At 32.6% G+C, this 16,238-nt stretch overlaps 2 protein-coding genes and 1 long non-coding RNA gene across 4 annotated transcripts; 1 reads left to right on the top strand and 2 right to left on the bottom strand.

The window, feature by feature from the left end:
* Window positions 1-5,718: 5,718 nt before the first annotated feature.
* On the bottom strand, window positions 5,719-6,576 carry LOC115713389 (mitogen-activated protein kinase kinase kinase 20-like). Its single transcript, XM_061113557.1, has one exon. It carries the CDS (start codon window positions 6,574-6,576, stop codon window positions 5,719-5,721), a length of 858 nt encoding a protein of 285 aa, XP_060969540.1.
* Window positions 6,577-7,141: 565 nt separating this feature from the next.
* LOC115714512 (uncharacterized) lies at window positions 7,142-8,447 on the top strand. Its single transcript, XR_004011073.2, has 2 exons — window positions 7,142-7,527; window positions 7,619-8,447. It is a non-coding gene; the product is annotated as an uncharacterized LOC115714512 (long non-coding RNA).
* Window positions 8,448-8,658: 211 nt separating this feature from the next.
* Window positions 8,659-15,775, bottom strand: LOC115714505 (uncharacterized). 2 transcript variants are annotated; one of them, XM_030643232.2, is made up of 11 exons: window positions 15,499-15,775; window positions 14,977-15,108; window positions 14,070-14,672; window positions 12,669-13,916; window positions 12,231-12,555; window positions 11,166-11,427; window positions 10,689-10,905; window positions 10,248-10,612; window positions 10,034-10,156; window positions 9,159-9,249; window positions 8,659-8,904 (listed from the first exon to the last, which is right to left on the bottom strand). In XM_030643232.2, exons 2-10 carry the CDS (start codon window positions 15,058-15,060, stop codon window positions 9,180-9,182), a joined length of 3,297 nt encoding a protein of 1,098 aa, XP_030499092.2. In that variant the 5' UTR covers window positions 15,061-15,108; window positions 15,499-15,775; the 3' UTR covers window positions 8,659-8,904; window positions 9,159-9,179. The 2 variants fall into 2 exon arrangements, with proteins under 2 accessions (XP_030499092.2, XP_030499091.2); XM_030643231.2 differs by lacking the exon at window positions 15,499-15,775 and having other exon boundaries at window positions 10,689-10,923; window positions 14,977-15,238.
* Window positions 15,776-16,238: the final 463 nt, after the last annotated feature.

Below are 16,238 nucleotides of genomic sequence, written 5' to 3'. Positions count from 1 at the left end.
GTTAGAGTATACATTTCATTGTCATGCTTGGCAAGTCGCACAGTAATTAGACCGTAAATAAATACTGTGATAATTAATATTTAAAATTAATAACTGTTGAATAAATTGCTAGCAAAAATAAAAGAGGAACGATTTTACCGAATGAAAAATTCTAGGTTGAGTCGCGGATTCGGTCGCTCTTTTTAAGACGTTTGCGGCACTGCCTAGGAGTGTGCAAGCAGTCGAAATTTGCCAAGATAAAACAGTCCAGTCGTACTGTATCGGAATCCCACTGTACTGTAGAGTACCGTCGAATACACCCAAAGATTTTTGATATCGCAGATGGAATTTTAATTTTTATGAAAATTGTATTTTTTTTTTCGATATAAAAAAGATGTATTCTTCCCATCAGTTTCAATCGCATTATATAGACGAATAGATTGAAAAATCATAATGGAAAGAAGAACATTTTCTGAATCGTGGGGTATAGTTGGTTGAACGTGTCCCATTAATTGATACGACTAAGTAATCAATTCCAATTAACTACGTTTTTCAATTAAATTAAAAATAAAAATAATTATTTTATTAAATAATTTTTTTGTAAAAATAATAGAGTGCCACACCACACCAACTAACCCAACCTGGCTCGGATCGGACGGTGCACGTGTGTGGTGGGTCAAGTGTGTGAGTCCTCACCCATTCGCATAAAACTGGATACCCCTTGGGACCCAAATCCAAATGCTAAAGTTGCATTCTATATACCCTTGTAAATAAGGGTTCATATCCCATGCGGGACTCTTTCCACTTCACACACACTAGAACCCATATATTTTTTGTTAAAAGATTCATCAAAGATCCAACAATTCCCTACTTAAATTTTTTTAAGAAAATAATTCCATCTACCAGTATCATTCAATAGTAAGATTGAGCATAAACAAAAGTATTTTTCGATTTGAACCTTTGCGTAGTAAATACGATTTAGATTTTACTAGAGTAACCCGTAGTCTTGAACTCTATCTCTAACATTGTACCACGCAACAACTTTTTCAAGGGTGTAATCAAAAGCTCGTGCGTTAATGGTCATACACGTCTATCCCAGTATAGTAAACGTTTTAAAAATTTTGTTGAAATTTTATAGGAAGCGGCCCCACTCCCACATTTCACATAGGTGAGTCTATTAAGAGTACTCTCGTAGCTCGGTACTCCACTCCACTTGGAGTATAGACAGGGGCGGAGCCACATAGGGGCTGCCCCCCCTTCAATTTTTAAAAATTTTGCACTACTAAACATATATAACATATATATATATATATAATCATATATAAAAAATATTAATACATACAAGAACTACAAAATTAGTATTTACTTATTTAAATATAATTTTATTATTAAGAAAATATCTACAGTTTTATTTTATATATTAATGTAGTAAATTATTATATTACTATTTTATTAGACTTAATTAATTTGTTTTAATTTAATAATATATTTAGTAAATTATTTAATAAATAGTAGTAAAATTAACTAATTATATTATTCTTAAAATCAATATGAGTATTTTTTCTTTAAGAAATTACATATCATTATTAATTTTGGTAATATTAAATTAAACTCCGTCAAATTTTAGCGTAACACTCGTATTTTATTTTTAATTTAATGATTTGATTCATTTTTTAAAAAAATTATTGTATAAAATTTAAAAATGTAGTATTTTTTATAATTGACACACATCCTTAAAAGGTATTAAAGTCACCAAAATTTAAATTTATTGTATATTGCACTGTCGGATATTGGCCCCCCAAACTCTTTAGTTCTGGCTTCGCCCCTAAGTATAGATCTCATTAAGAGCTTTTATTAACTCATCCTTAAATCGCTTCAGGAATTTATGCTTTTCTTTTCGGATAATTATAGCATGATCTCACTTTTATCACTTCATAACTTGTTATTACCCATTGAACATATTTCCACTTCACTTCTATATACTCTTGTAAATAAGGGTTCATATTCCATATGAGACTCTTTCTACTTCACACACACTAGAACACTTATATATTTTGTTAAGAGATTCATCAAAGTTCCAACAATAACGTTTATTAAAAAAAAATTAAACTATATATTATCAATTAAAAATTGAAATTATATATAGTATAACTGGCCCATTGGGTAGTTCGCCATTGATATTGGTGAAGGGAACAAAATAATAAGAGAAAATTATATTGTATATTCACTTTTTATTTTTTATTTTAATTTTTACCTTTTTTTATTAGTTTTTAATTTATATTAAGTTTTATGGGTCATATCCTCGTTATATGCGTTAGGGGCTCTAATTTTAACAAATTATGAGGTTATATTTGACACTTTGATTATAAAAGAAAGTATTTATCAATTAAAATTATTTTGCAGTTATATTTGGTTAATGTGTAATAAAAAATGGTAGTTCTCAACTTATCTCACAAAATAATTGCACCCATTGCAAATATTTTTTTTGTTTGTTTTTTAGGAATAATTACATAATGCACTATATTTTGTAAAAATTTTACATTTTTACGTCAGATTTTTTTTATATATATTTTTACGGTGTTCTATAAAAACTACACGAAAATAATAAGAAAATTACATTAAAGTAATAGAAAAATAACATCCAAACAATATTAAAGCAATAACAAAAAATAACATACAAATAACAACAAATTAACAAGAGTACAATATAAAAATACATCAAAAGACTATTTTCTATAAATAAAATCATAAAAATCGTAAAAATATTTAAAATTTTATACAATCGTATTTTTATAATTTTTTTTGTTGTTTTTGTCTATTTGTGAATTAATTTTTTTTAAAGTAATGACCAATATCATTGATAAACTAATAATGTTCAAATAATTACTATACATCCCAAAGAAAAAAAAAAATAGAAAGTCATCAAGCCAAACAAGTTGTTCATCCATTCAAAGAGTATGCATAGTTAATCCATGTCCAGTCCACATTGGTTGTCCAATGTACATGGACTAGGAACACTCTTGAAAATTTGGATAAGAAATTTGTTGCATCCTTTAACAATGGTCTTAGATCACTGAAAAAAGAATGTCCCCTAACAAAAAGAGACACAACTGCTAAGGAGTCTGATTCAACATGTACAACAGAATTTGAAGAAAATATCCTATCCAACGTTGTTAAAATTGTCACACATTTTGCTTAAATTACTGAGAAGCTTTTATCTTCCACTCACTCCTAAGTTAACAAACGATGTTTCTTTTACTTTTTTCAAATATTTCAAATGAAAATAATTAGATGATTCAAAACTGCATGAAATACAAAGAAAGCTAACAACTAATAAAAATTATTAAAAGCTAGTTCTAATGAGAATGAAAGTACCATAAAAAAAGGACATATCTGCTAAAAATTTCGTTCTTTAGCAAAATAATCATATCATTTAAGTCACCAAAATTCTAAGACTTCCATTTTAATAACTCGATAAATACTCAAAAATTAATACGAAGTCCAAATCACAATACATATTGGGATAATTGCATAAAGCATTATTTTTTGTAAAAATTTTACATTTTTACGTTGAAAGTTTTTTTTTTTTTTTTTTTTTTTTTTTTTTTACATTTTACGGTTTTTGAAAAAAACAACACGAAAATAATAAGAAAATTACATAAAAATAACAGGAAAATAATATCCAAATAACAACAAAAAATAACATACAAATACAAAAAATCAACAAGAGTACAACATAAAAATACATCAAAAGACTATATTTTATGTAAATAAAACAATAAAATAAAATCGTAAAAAAGTTTAAAATTCCGTACCAACCGTATTTTGTATTTTTTTATTGTTTTTGTGTACTTATGAAATACTTATGAAATAATCCCAAGATTATTTATGTCATATATATATAACATTGTTTAAAAGTGATTTTTTTTTTTTTTTAAAAAAGTTAATAATCAAACTTCATTAATTAACATCCTTCAATAACAAGGATAACAAATCTGTAGGGACAATCCCTCTACTAATTATACAACCAGTTTTAAAACAAGACGCCCTTGCAACACTATGAGCGACATTATTTATTGATCGTTTAATAAACTTGACCGACACATTAACTAATTCAGACAAAATCACCTTGCATTCCTTAATAACCAAGCCATATGGAGATAACATACTGGCATTCTTCATAATTGCAGAGACAACGTTTACGCTGTCGGACTCCAAGGTAACATTTGACCATCCTTTTTGCTTAATCCAACTCAATGCCTCCTTCATGCCAATAGCTTCCACCATGTCCAAATTGAAACTCCCTTTTGTGCTAGACTGCAACGCCTCAATCAAATCTCCATCACTATCCCGAGCCACAATTCCATATCCATAATAACCCACATTTTCAAATATGGCCCCATCAATATTGACCTTAATCATTCCACTTTGTGGTTTCGTCCACTGCTCCCGACTCCCATCATTATTTTCATTGTTTGATGGAGAGTCAAAAATCTTTTCTTGAGCAGCCTTATATTGATTAAGTGTAGCTTTTGTCAAAAAAAAAAAAACATATTATGAACATTTGGATCTTTCTTATTCCACACAAGCTCATTCCTTGTCTTCCATATTACCCAACATAGAACAAAGACCCAACTCCATCTCTTCCAGTTGCCACAATTGAACACTATTTTGCCACCAATTTGCAAAGCTTTCAGCAGTAACCGCCAACATTCTTGGACTCTCGGGCAGTCGACTAACACATGCACTGTTGTTTTAGGCGTACTTTTGCACATCGGGCATAGGATATCCACACTAACATGTTTCGTTTTCAATTGCACATTTGTTTGTAAGCATCCCGAACAAGCTCTCCATACCATGAATACAAACCCAAAAAACCACAAATCTCTTTCACAAATAATGATCATCACCCTTCCTAAACCAAGAGCAGATTTATTAATATCCCCTAACCATTAAATGACGATATCAATTGAACTTGGATAGTGTAATCTATAAAAGGGTATAGATTAGGTGCGAAGTGGACAGATGTGATAGTTTGGAGGATTGATTTAGGAATTTTTTGTTTTTTATTTTAACCCAATCAATTTAGGGATTTAGGTTCATTGATTATTTTACAATATTTTACAAATATTTTAGGGTGCGAAGTGGACAGGTATTTTTTGAAAAAATATTTTACAAATTAATTAATTTTATATTTAGTTGTAATTTTAATTTAATTGGTTTTAATTTTTGTATGCAATTAATTGGTTTTTATTTAATTTATAATTTTATTGTAATATAATTTAATTTTTTTTATTTATATTACAATCTAAATATTTTGGAAATAATGTTTTTGATTTAATTTAAAAAAATTTATTCTTTAACCAATCTGAATTAGTGGCCACGTGAACTAGCAAAAGAATGACCAACTCATGCACCTAAACGGCATTAGCAAGCCTTATTCCACCAAAAAATTTACAACATAGACATTAAATTGTAACAAAGTGAACTAGTTAGATATTAATACCCCAAATTTCTCTTATAAAAATGATCAGAATGTATATACAAAACAAATATATTATAAATTTCTGTTATAATAATGTTGACAATGTACATACAAAATAAATATATTATAAATTTCCCTTATAATAATGATTACAATGTACATACAAAAAAAATATATTATAGATAATAAAAAATTGTGAAATTGATGTTTGAAGTTGAAAAAATGAATTAATATACGAGTATAGAAATGGAATGTCAGGGACTACTGCTAAACCAAGAATCATAAAAGGGAGGCTGCTCATCATCATCGTCGTCCTCGTATTCTTCTTCATCATCATCACCATCGTCGACGTCTTCAGAGTCTTCACCATCACCATCACCATCATCATCACCATCACTATCACCATCATCATCACTATCACCATCATTAGCATGATCTTCATCAACGTCAATATCATTGTGATTTATTTGTTGATCATTTTCTTGGTCATCTTCTGAGAGAAGAAAGGGATGGTTTAGTAACATGTGAGCAGAAGGTCTATTATTAGGGTTCCTAGTAAAGCACTTGAACAAGAAATCCCAAGCATTCTTGGAAAGCCAATCCGAAGGTAAACCACTACACGGAGTGTCTATACTAATTATACTGGAAAGCTGATTTTCGGTGGGGTTATCATACCATGGCAGCACTAGTCCAGTCAACATTTGCAAAACCACACACCCAACTGCCCAAATATCACTCGCCTCTTCTTGAGTATTTTCTAATAAAGCTTCGGGAGAAAGATAATACAGAGTTCCTCCAACCTTTGACCTCCTCATGCACTCATCATCACCAGTATTACTCCTAACACTACTAGTCTTAGCCAGACCAAAATCAGCAATCTTCGCCACAAAACCATCGACGCTATAAGGACTATCATCATCATCATCAGCCACCAGTAGAATGTTTGCGGGTTTCAAATCACAATGCACAAAACCCTTTCCATGAATAAACTCAAGCCCTTTAAGAATGGAGCAAGTGTGTGCCTTCACTTCCCACTCACTCAATCCATCTCCATTATTCTTACTCTCGATCGCACTAGCCAATGACCCACCTGATGCATACTCCATCGCCATATTTACCTCCCCTTTATTATAATTATCTAATTGACCGTAGCACTTAACAATGAAAGGACTGGAACCAAGAGACTCATACACTTTCATCTCCCTAACTAGATCCTTTGAACAAGTATCATTTAGTGCAGATTTTACTGCCAAAAGCTCAGACAAATCTTTATAGTGCGGTGGTCGAGGTTCTTTAAACTTAATCAAGTTAACACATCCAAAACCTCCCCTTCCGAGTAACTTTTCCTTCACCCATCCACCATACTTGCTACGTTTATTATTTCTAGAATCTTCATCTTCATCTTCTCTTTGTCTCTTATTATATTTTATTACAAAAGTACCTTTCTCTGGACGATATTCCATTACCATTCTCATCATCTTCATATTTTATTAATTTGTTTCTTAGAAGAAACAATAGTTTATTAAGAAAAACTAATCAATGCGTACGACTAAAACTAAGGTTGATATAGCCCCACTAAACTAAAGTCTAATTACTAATTATTTGTTTAAAAAATATTGTCTCTCGTGACTAGTGACTAGTAGCTATATATAGATGTACATGTAACCTATTACTATTAGGATTAGGATTATAGTTATGTAATTTTGATTTTAAAAATGATTATGTTTTATTTTTTAATTAAATGATAGATACTTTTATTGGGATAATTTATTTGTAGTTTTCGTGTATTATGTATAAGATTTTTGCTTTTGAAATGATCATATTAGTATTAGGATTATAATAATTAATTATGTAATTTTGATTTAAAAAATAATTAATATCTTTCTTCTTCCTCTTCTTCTTCTTCTTCTTCTTCTTCATCTTCCAATATTGCAACTTCGCCAAATCACAGATATCTTTTGATTTAATTCATCACAGAGGTCAATCGAGCAATGATGTCGACGATTTTAGACTGAAGAAGCTTGCAGCTTTCCAAAGAAAGGCTGTGGAGCACGCATTTTCCTGTAAGTATCCATTTAGCTACTACAAATCTCTTGAGAAAGAGCTATTTCTATTTTCTAGTTTCCTACTTAAAAAACGCAGCTGCTTCTACAGATATGTGATTCGAGTCCCTTGGGAAAACACATATCACACACTCGGCAGCTTATAATCAGTGGAGAGAATAGTCTACAGCACTTGCTCCATCTACGAGGTCGAAAACTACGCAATCATCAAATCAGTTCTGTCTCTGGCTTCTTCTTTTGGATTCCAACTTGAAGCTCCCATTCCTCAATGGCCTTCCGGTCTCTGAAGGCTGTAAGTACTCTCTCATTACTATCCTTCCACATATATACACAGATTTTTCATCTTTTATAACTGGCAAGCTCTATCTGGGTTTGTGAGTGAGACAAAGAACGTGTTAACATTGGAATGTTAAGATTCAGAAACAGGACCTAAACATCGGCACCCACACCATACCACACCACCACCACCACTACCACTACCACTACCACTAATTCTATCTCAGACTCGGTCTTTACTCCCACTCGACGCGGCGCTCCTCTCCTCTTCCTCACTTTGATCTCTCTAAACTCTCTCTTCCTTTTCTGCTTTCTATCTGATGCGAAATTGATTCTCAGCTAAAAATGTAAGACATATATACACTTTTCTGTTATTGTGATGATGGTTGAGTAAGTCTTCTGCTTTTATATGTGAATCTGTGTGCGTAAAATAAGCTTTGATTAAGTAGCGAATGAAAAAAAAAAAAGAAAAATAACTAGAGAGAATTATAATATTAAGAAAATATCGTGTTGGTCTTTGTAACAGTTCATAGGGATATAGTGATAATTTCAATAAGTTTGTTCTTATTTTTACCAAATGTTTCGTTTCAGACTGTTGAGACTGTATTCTATTGACTATTAACAATTATTCACTTTCAAGGTCATACATTGAAACGTTTGTTTCTGTAGATTCTATTCTGCAAATTAAGTATTTCTATTATCTATATTCAATGGTGACTGGTATTTCTATTTTATTTCACATCCTTGTTTTGATTATTAACTTCCAACTATTGAAAAGATTGAACTGAGAGTATTATTGTAAGAAGTTATCGAACTAGTTTAGAGCAGAAGCTTCAAATGAATTGGATAATCATAGATGACGAAAGATTCAAGTCTATTTTTTGTAGTAACAAAACAATGGTGAAACATGGTCTATTTCACAGGATTAGTTACCAACCAACTCAAAAAATACGCACTCACAACGATGATTAAGTACTTAGGCAGTATGTCTAGTTCTAGCTTTAAGTTTGGAGTTTCTTTTATATAGTATGCTTGCTTGCATTAGATGCATACAATTGACTTCCCAATCACAAAGACTATGCCAATCAAGTCCCACTAGTGCTGCAGAGAAAGGAAAGAGTCATTTCATAATTTGGTAAAGGAAAAAAAAAATAATAATAATTTTAGAAGATAATGCAAATTAGTTCTGAGCAACATGCATGGATACAATATAAGAAAAGTGATATGGTCTTAACTTAAAAATATAAATGACTAACGTTGTTATAAGTGTGTGCAATTTAAATGAATCTATTATTATTACTCATGTAAATATAATGTCATAGTCAGAAAAGTAATTCAAAATTCATTACTGTTACCTCATCAATGGAATTGTAATGCTAAACTCTTCTCCAATAATGGAAATCACTCCTTCCATAGAAGTTGTCATGTTCTTTTCGACCTGTTCTTCTGGGATTCATTTGGGAATGCATCAGCATCAATACATAAAAATGTTTAAACAATCTTATTTTCTTGCATAAGAGTTTTGAATCCCCTACCATTTCTAGATAATATAACTTTCTTTTATTTAAAATGAGGAGCAAAAGCTACAATATTTATTTATGTAACACCATCACCAACCGAAAATGTAAAAATTGTACTATATTTGACCAAAAAAAAATAATTGTGATATATTTGTATTGATTTGAGAATCACTAAAATGTACTATTGGTGTCTAACACCCTACTCGGTATCATACCGCTATTGATTTAATTAAGTATTGGGTCCCATATAACTTAAGAAAATAAGTTTCAGAGAATATCGTTAACCAATCATGCGGCGCCACCTATAGAAGGTGCTAGACACCACTTGTACCCAATAGCAATGTTTATTAATGTTTAGCATTGTGCTCCAATATACAATTGTAAAACTTGATGCAAAATTTAATATTTATTATTAAAAATAAAAAAAAAAATATAAATAGTTCATAATTACTATAACTAAGTATACTATTAAAATAATAAAAAATGCATAAAAGTAAATATAAAACCAGTGGTTTATGGTGATGTAAATTTTGTGTTATAGCAAATATTGTACTAAATTTGTTCACTTTTTGTTATGGGCCAAATTTACGTCACCTTTTGGCGCACCATTAAAAATATATTTTTCATGAGTTATATTTTAGCATTGTATCACTTATTTGATGGAGACGCTCTAAGAATGTATAACAATATTGTCTCATAGTGGCACTCACCTATTAGTTCTTGATGTGTCATCCCTTAGGCTCAGTGCATCCAGTGAATTGGACAAGTACTGCACAGAATTTGCTTTATAAGAGCTTGGTTCTACTGGCCATCTCATTGGAACCACCAAATTCCTGTAGAAATTTCAAACAACAATAGCTCACTTATTGAAAATGAGTCTGAACATACAAAAAGATCAAAGCTAGTGTTTGAAAAAATTCATACCCTTCATTAGATATGTGCTTGCAGCGAGTTAGCTTGTCCACCGTGTAGTCTTTATAGAAAGTGTCAAGCTTCTTTGATAGCTTCGGTAAGTCAAGTAATGGCAAAACATCCCAAACCTTCAAAACCTGAATGTCATGAGACCTTTCCCTGATAAAGTCTACAGCCCAGATTAAGAAACAATTTTTGTTAACCATGTAATGCTCAACAAATAGGGAGGAACTTTCACCATGCACAACATGGTTTTTCTCTCCTTGTGGTTGGCGCCAACCACTCGAAAGCTTCTCCAGCAGGCTTAGTACTTTCTCAAACAACTCGTCGTTTCTAGCTCTTCTCATTGATGTCCAGAAGGAATTAGTGAAGCAAACCTACATTGAAGTGGATGTAAGACTTGATATTCGAGTTGTAAAGAGGGCATATATATTAAATAGGGACCGGTAATACCTTCCATTTGGCGTTTCTAAACAGAAGTGAATCAGCATTAGCTAAAACATCGTGTTGGTTAAGCTCAAGCAAGGTAGCTATAATAGCATTTGTTAAATTTTTGTCCTCTTCGGCATTGTGAAAACAATTGCGCTCCTTAGCATCAATTACTAGTTTCTTCCAAACAGAGCCACTCTTTACCAAAGTTGTTCCACTCCCCACTATCCAAAGGCAATACCTACACCATAACATATAGCTATAATATTTGTATATACCTGTTTCAATACCAACATCCAATGAAGGAGAAACATAATAGGATGATTTTCTGCCATTAGTGTTTAGTCTTCATTATTCTGTTAAGTGCATTTACTTTTGAAAGGTAGTTGATTATTTTAAAAATTAAAGCTAGAAATGTCATGGGGAATAAGTTGCAAACTCAAATGGTAAAGAATGATTAACTGCATTATGAGCTTATGAGAGTGTATGCAAAAGTGTTACCTTGCTCGAGTTAGAGCCACATTTGATCTCTGACGATTGGAAAGAAAACCAACTGATCCATTAACATTACACCTAACTGTAGAGATTATTATTATGTCTTCTTCTCCACCTTGGAATCCATCAACAGAACGAATGCTTAAAGAAAAATCACTTTGAGCATCTGAACTATATTTTTTCCCAATCTTTTCACTCATTACATGTACTTGTGCCTTGTATGGTGATATAACTCCAACTCTAACCTTCTTCTTTGTGCGACTAGATTCTTTTCAAAACAAAAAATAAGACAACCATTATTCTCTTGATATATCCAAAGTTCAAAATTGTTGTGAAACAAACACCTCAGCAAGAACATTCAAAGACAAGAATTACTCAATGAAACCAATTAGAGATGTGTAAGGAATGACAGCAAGCAATAACAATAGCAAAACAGATTCAAACAATCATAATGAACACATGATTTTAACGAGGTTCGAACAAGGTAATGGTGATTCAACTTGCCTACATCCCCGGCCAGAAACAGCCATAACAGCGCTGAGAGATTCTTTTATTTGCTGATGGACAAGAAGAGATTACAAGTGTTCAATAACACAGCTCGAGAAGCTTAGCTTCTGGTACAAACAGTTACACTAGTGGTGATAATCATTCAAGATACATCATACCATCACAACCTCAAGAACACACTACTCTCTCTCCCTCTCTTTTCTCTCTAAACAGCACCTTCTAATCCTCTCTCCTTTGATCTGATTCTCTTGATGTGTTAACCCTTAGCTAGTTTTGAATGTGAGTCTTATATAGGCAGGACGCGAGCACCAACTGTCATAACAGACAGTTGGTTAAGTTAGTTGAGCTAGGGGTAGAATAGGGAGAGAATGATATTTGGCCAACAAACACAACAAAAATAATAATTCAAAACAAAAAGTGCAGAAAACATCTTCAGCTAATCTAATCCTACAGAGAAATTGGCCTTGTTTTCCTGTAGGATCTTAATAACATTAGAAATTATAAGGATATAAGATAAGTGAAACAAACTATGATTTTCCTGCCAGAGATAGATTGTGTATTTACCTTTATAAATACTTCCAATTATATCAGAGACCACAGCAACCTCAACCATGTTCATTCTACTGTGCTTGTAATCAAATTCTTCTTTTCCATGTGGCACATTAATGAAGGAGTAAGTTCCATACATTTCTCCTGGAAGAAAACGCCTACTGTAAGCTCCATGTTTAACATTGTGACCATCCAAAATCTGATTATTGTAGAACTCCCTATTCGGAAATAAGCTTATTGAGGGATGCATCCTATGCTGGACATTGAGAAGGTATTTCTTATGGTCAAGAATAGTTAGCCTCTCAAACAAACTTCTTCCAAAATTGGCTTCTTCAGAAATCTAACAGCAACCGTGAAATTCCATTATTACACAGGTGAAAACATTAAACAATTAACCAAGAAGTGAAAAAACATACAAAGGAAATACAAGTATGGTAGTAAAGCTCAAATTACCTCGCTTCTAACCATTGCAGGGAGTTGCCTTTCGTCTCCAATGAGAATAGCATGACGCAAACCATGAAGCTGCAAGGGAATGGCTGACTCACATTCTTTTAGCTGAGCAGCTTCATCGATGACCAACATTTCTGTACTGTCCAGCTTAGCAGAACTAGAAACAGTACAGAACACCATGCATGCATTTTGCAAGCAGAATTTTCTGATCATCATCATAATGTCCATAGAAAAGTCCTCTGTAGAATATAGAGGAGGAAAGTTTTCAGGAAGTGATTGTAGTGTTTGCAGGTTCTTTGTTCTTGCCAAATTGAATTTGACAAAGTTGTAATCTTCATCCATTGTAGACTTGTTCATATTCTTTAATACATCACCTGAAACATTTTGTACCAGATTTTGAAAAGATTTGAGAGAGCGGTATGCTTCAAACATCTTCTCCACTTCTTCAAGTGAAATTAGAGAGGTAGGTAAGTGTTTATACAAATTCTCAACGCAAAAGTACAGCCTTTCTGCAAAGCAATTGAACCTTTCCCTTACAAAATCCTCAATAGTCAAAGGAGCTTCCTTGTCCTCATTGTCCTCTTCTTTATTTCCAGAGTGGCCATTACCCTCCTTTTCTTTTTTGCTTGATCGCTTTTCTTTCTGTTTACTTCTTGATTTTGACTTGCTCTTATGATTTTTCTCTGCTTCCTCATTCTTCACGGATTGCTTCGCTTTCAAGTATAGAAGATATTGTTCATCAGGGTCCTCTAGCAAAGAAATCATGGAAAGTAAATTGTTGTTCCATCCAGATTGTCCAACATAACACTGATAAAGTATTTTGACACGATGATCAAGAAAGACATGATAAAGTTCTTTATGATCCTTAATCTTCATTCGCTTCTTATTTCCAAACAAAACTACATCTCCTAACCCGTATCCATTATACTTCGATGACTCTGCAACTCCTTTCACAAGCCGCTTTGTTACCTCTAACACTGCAGTGTTTGTTGGAGCACATGTACAGGTTCTACATCTTATCTTAAGGAGAGAATGCAATAGAAAACCAACTGTCTTAGTTTTTCCTGTCCCTGGAGGCCCCCAAACCAATTTAACAGTGTTATGATGATTACATTCTCTAGTCTCAAAACAGCTCCAAACTGCAGCTTTCTGGGACTCATTCAAATCTGAATTGCTGAGACTGGCCTTCATAGCTGAATATGCATCACTGCATTTTTCGTCAGCACAACAGAGAGTACAATTTTCTGCCTCCTGCAAAAACCAGATCGAAGTTATGCTTGGGAATAATAGAAAGAAGTATAAAAGATCTTAAGTTAATTAACACACACACACACACACATATTCCACAATGACATAATGATGTGTAAGTGCAACATAAAAGCAAGCAAAGGGTAACTATCTTACAGAAAATGGGGGATGCAGAACTTGTTTAATGAGGTTCATATTTCCTGTTTCTGGATCCGAATGTAGTGCATTCCATATACGGATATTTGTAGTCATGTTCATCAGCTTAACAGCAAAAAGGGTTTCCCTCTTTCTGTTTTTACCCATGTTTTCTTCAATCAGAATAGGTTTTGACGACGAAATTGAAAGTACAAGACAACTAGACTCATCCCTTAACCTTCTATGCTGCACAAAAGCAATGAGGTAAGGTCTTCTTGGCCGATCCAGATCATTGATGCATTTTGGTCTTACATTTGTTATGGCAATGAGGTCTCCTACAACAAGATCATCATCCTCATCCTCATCCTCATCCTCATCCTCATCCTCATTGTCTTTATTACTTTTCTTCTTTTCCTTACCATAGTTCAATTGAAGAATGTAAAACAAGTCATGAGGAAGTTCAAAATCATTACTTGGTTCAATATCCACAATTTCATAACAGAGTGACTCTGACAAAGTTGCTAAGTTTGAAGACAGATCCGATCGAGTTTCTTCTATAAGCGGAGTAGTGAATGATTCCAAGTATTCACTTGTTGAAGAGAAGGTTTGAGGAATCTGCTTCACCTGTGCTCCCCAACAAGCTTAGATATTTCAATCATAAAAGTATTCAAACTTATCCTCACATAACACATACATATCATTATTAGCTATAATGCTCTCACTAGAAAATGACAACAACAGCTAAAACAAGAGTACTTTGATATAGATACATATTTATAAGAAAAGTGAAAACTCTACTTCATTCCAGGATGGAAAAGAAAAACATCTCATATTATATGAAACAAACAATTGTCATAATTAAAACCACCATCATTAATCAAATCCATTAAAACCCTTTTTGTGTAACTATAAACTTACATAATATTACCTGGGTTTTATAGAGATCATTGTTTAGAACATCTTGGATGGACCAAGAAAAGACATAATCGATTAAGCTGCTTCTCATTTCCATTACTGTTAACTAGTTGACCCTTTTTCTTCCAGGTATCTTCGTACAGAGCTATAAGGCAAAAGAAAGATGAGTGAGAGAAAATAATCCAAAGATGACTTACCACTGAAGGAAAAGAACTCTAATTGGAATTATTCATACATTTTTATAACATACAACAGTTACTATTACTACACCACTACTAAGCAATGTTCTCCTTTATGAAAACCATGAAAAAGAGACACTCCATTATCAAAACATGCTTTTTTGCTTTACACATGGGAAGAACAGAAACACGGATTTTAAGCATTGGATCATAGAATCAAATGTCTTTTTTTTTTCCTAAAAAAAAAAGATTTGCAAGTTGACTACATTCAATTGACAGTAACATATGCTATTAAATATATATATATGGGAATCTTAGTGCTAATTATACAGTGGTTTATAAAATTTAGAACTTACCTTAGTTAGAACGAGTAGTAGTCATTTGAAAAGGACCAAACTCTGTTCAACTATTCATATTTGCGATGTACAAATAAAAAACACAGAGCAAAACAGTAGAAATGGTACAGTAATTTGAGTGTTGAAGAACTGAAACAAAATTCCACTGATCAAATTTTTTCAGGAGAAAAAAAAACTGATCAAATTCCAGTGAACAAAATACAATTGTTTAAATTCATATTGGAAGTTGAAACTAATTAGAAATATCCTTACCATTTACCAAGAGGGCTTTAATTAGGGTTCTATAGTTTTTTTCATTTAGGAAGTGTAAACGTTATTCTTTTCTGGTACGTATAACAGTTACCTATTCTATCCAAATTAGCACGTCCATCAAAATTGAGCGGGAAAATTTTACTCATTAGTAGGGGTGTACATCAAACCGCTCAAACCGCTCAAACCGCCCGCACCGCACCACACCGCAAAAAAAATGCGGTTTGAAATTCTTCGCGGTGCGGTTGCGGTTTGAATTTTTCCCAAACCGCGCGGTGCGGTGCGGTTTGCGGTTTTGAATTATTAAACCGCGATTCAAACCGCACCGCACCGCATCTTTTAAAATTTCAATTTTTATATTTATTTTATTAAGCCCATACATATGAGCCCAACCCAAGCCTATAAATCTTAGGGCAAAATCCATAACTCTTCACAAACCCTCTCTTCTTAGCAACAAACCCAAGTCCATACATGTGTATTAAAATTTGGAG

This window comes from Cannabis sativa, chromosome 4 (genome assembly GCF_029168945.1).
Source record: "Cannabis sativa cultivar Pink pepper isolate KNU-18-1 chromosome 4, ASM2916894v1, whole genome shotgun sequence".
NCBI lineage: Eukaryota > Viridiplantae > Streptophyta > Magnoliopsida > Rosales > Cannabaceae > Cannabis > Cannabis sativa.
The sequence above is the reverse complement of the archived record's forward strand: the minus strand, read 5'-3'. Positions and strand labels throughout refer to the sequence as shown.

Bases quoted from the DNA above. Each gene is read 5' to 3' on its own strand.
- LOC115714505 (XM_030643231.2), bottom strand. From the start codon at position 15,060: ATGGAAATGAGAAGCAGCTTAATCGATTATGTCTTTTCTTGGTCCATC. The intron at 10,924-11,165 runs GTAACACTTTTG...CAAATATTATAG, and splicing joins GTGGCTCTAACTCGAGCAAG to CTATATGTTATGGTGTAGGT. The intron at 9,250-10,033 runs GTGAGTGCCACT...AATGAATCCCAG, and splicing joins GACACATCAAGAACTAATAG to AAGAACAGGTCGAAAAGAAC.
- LOC115713389 (XM_061113557.1), bottom strand. From the start codon at position 6,576: ATGGCGATGGAGTATGCATCAGGTGGGTCATTGGCTAGTGCGATCGAG.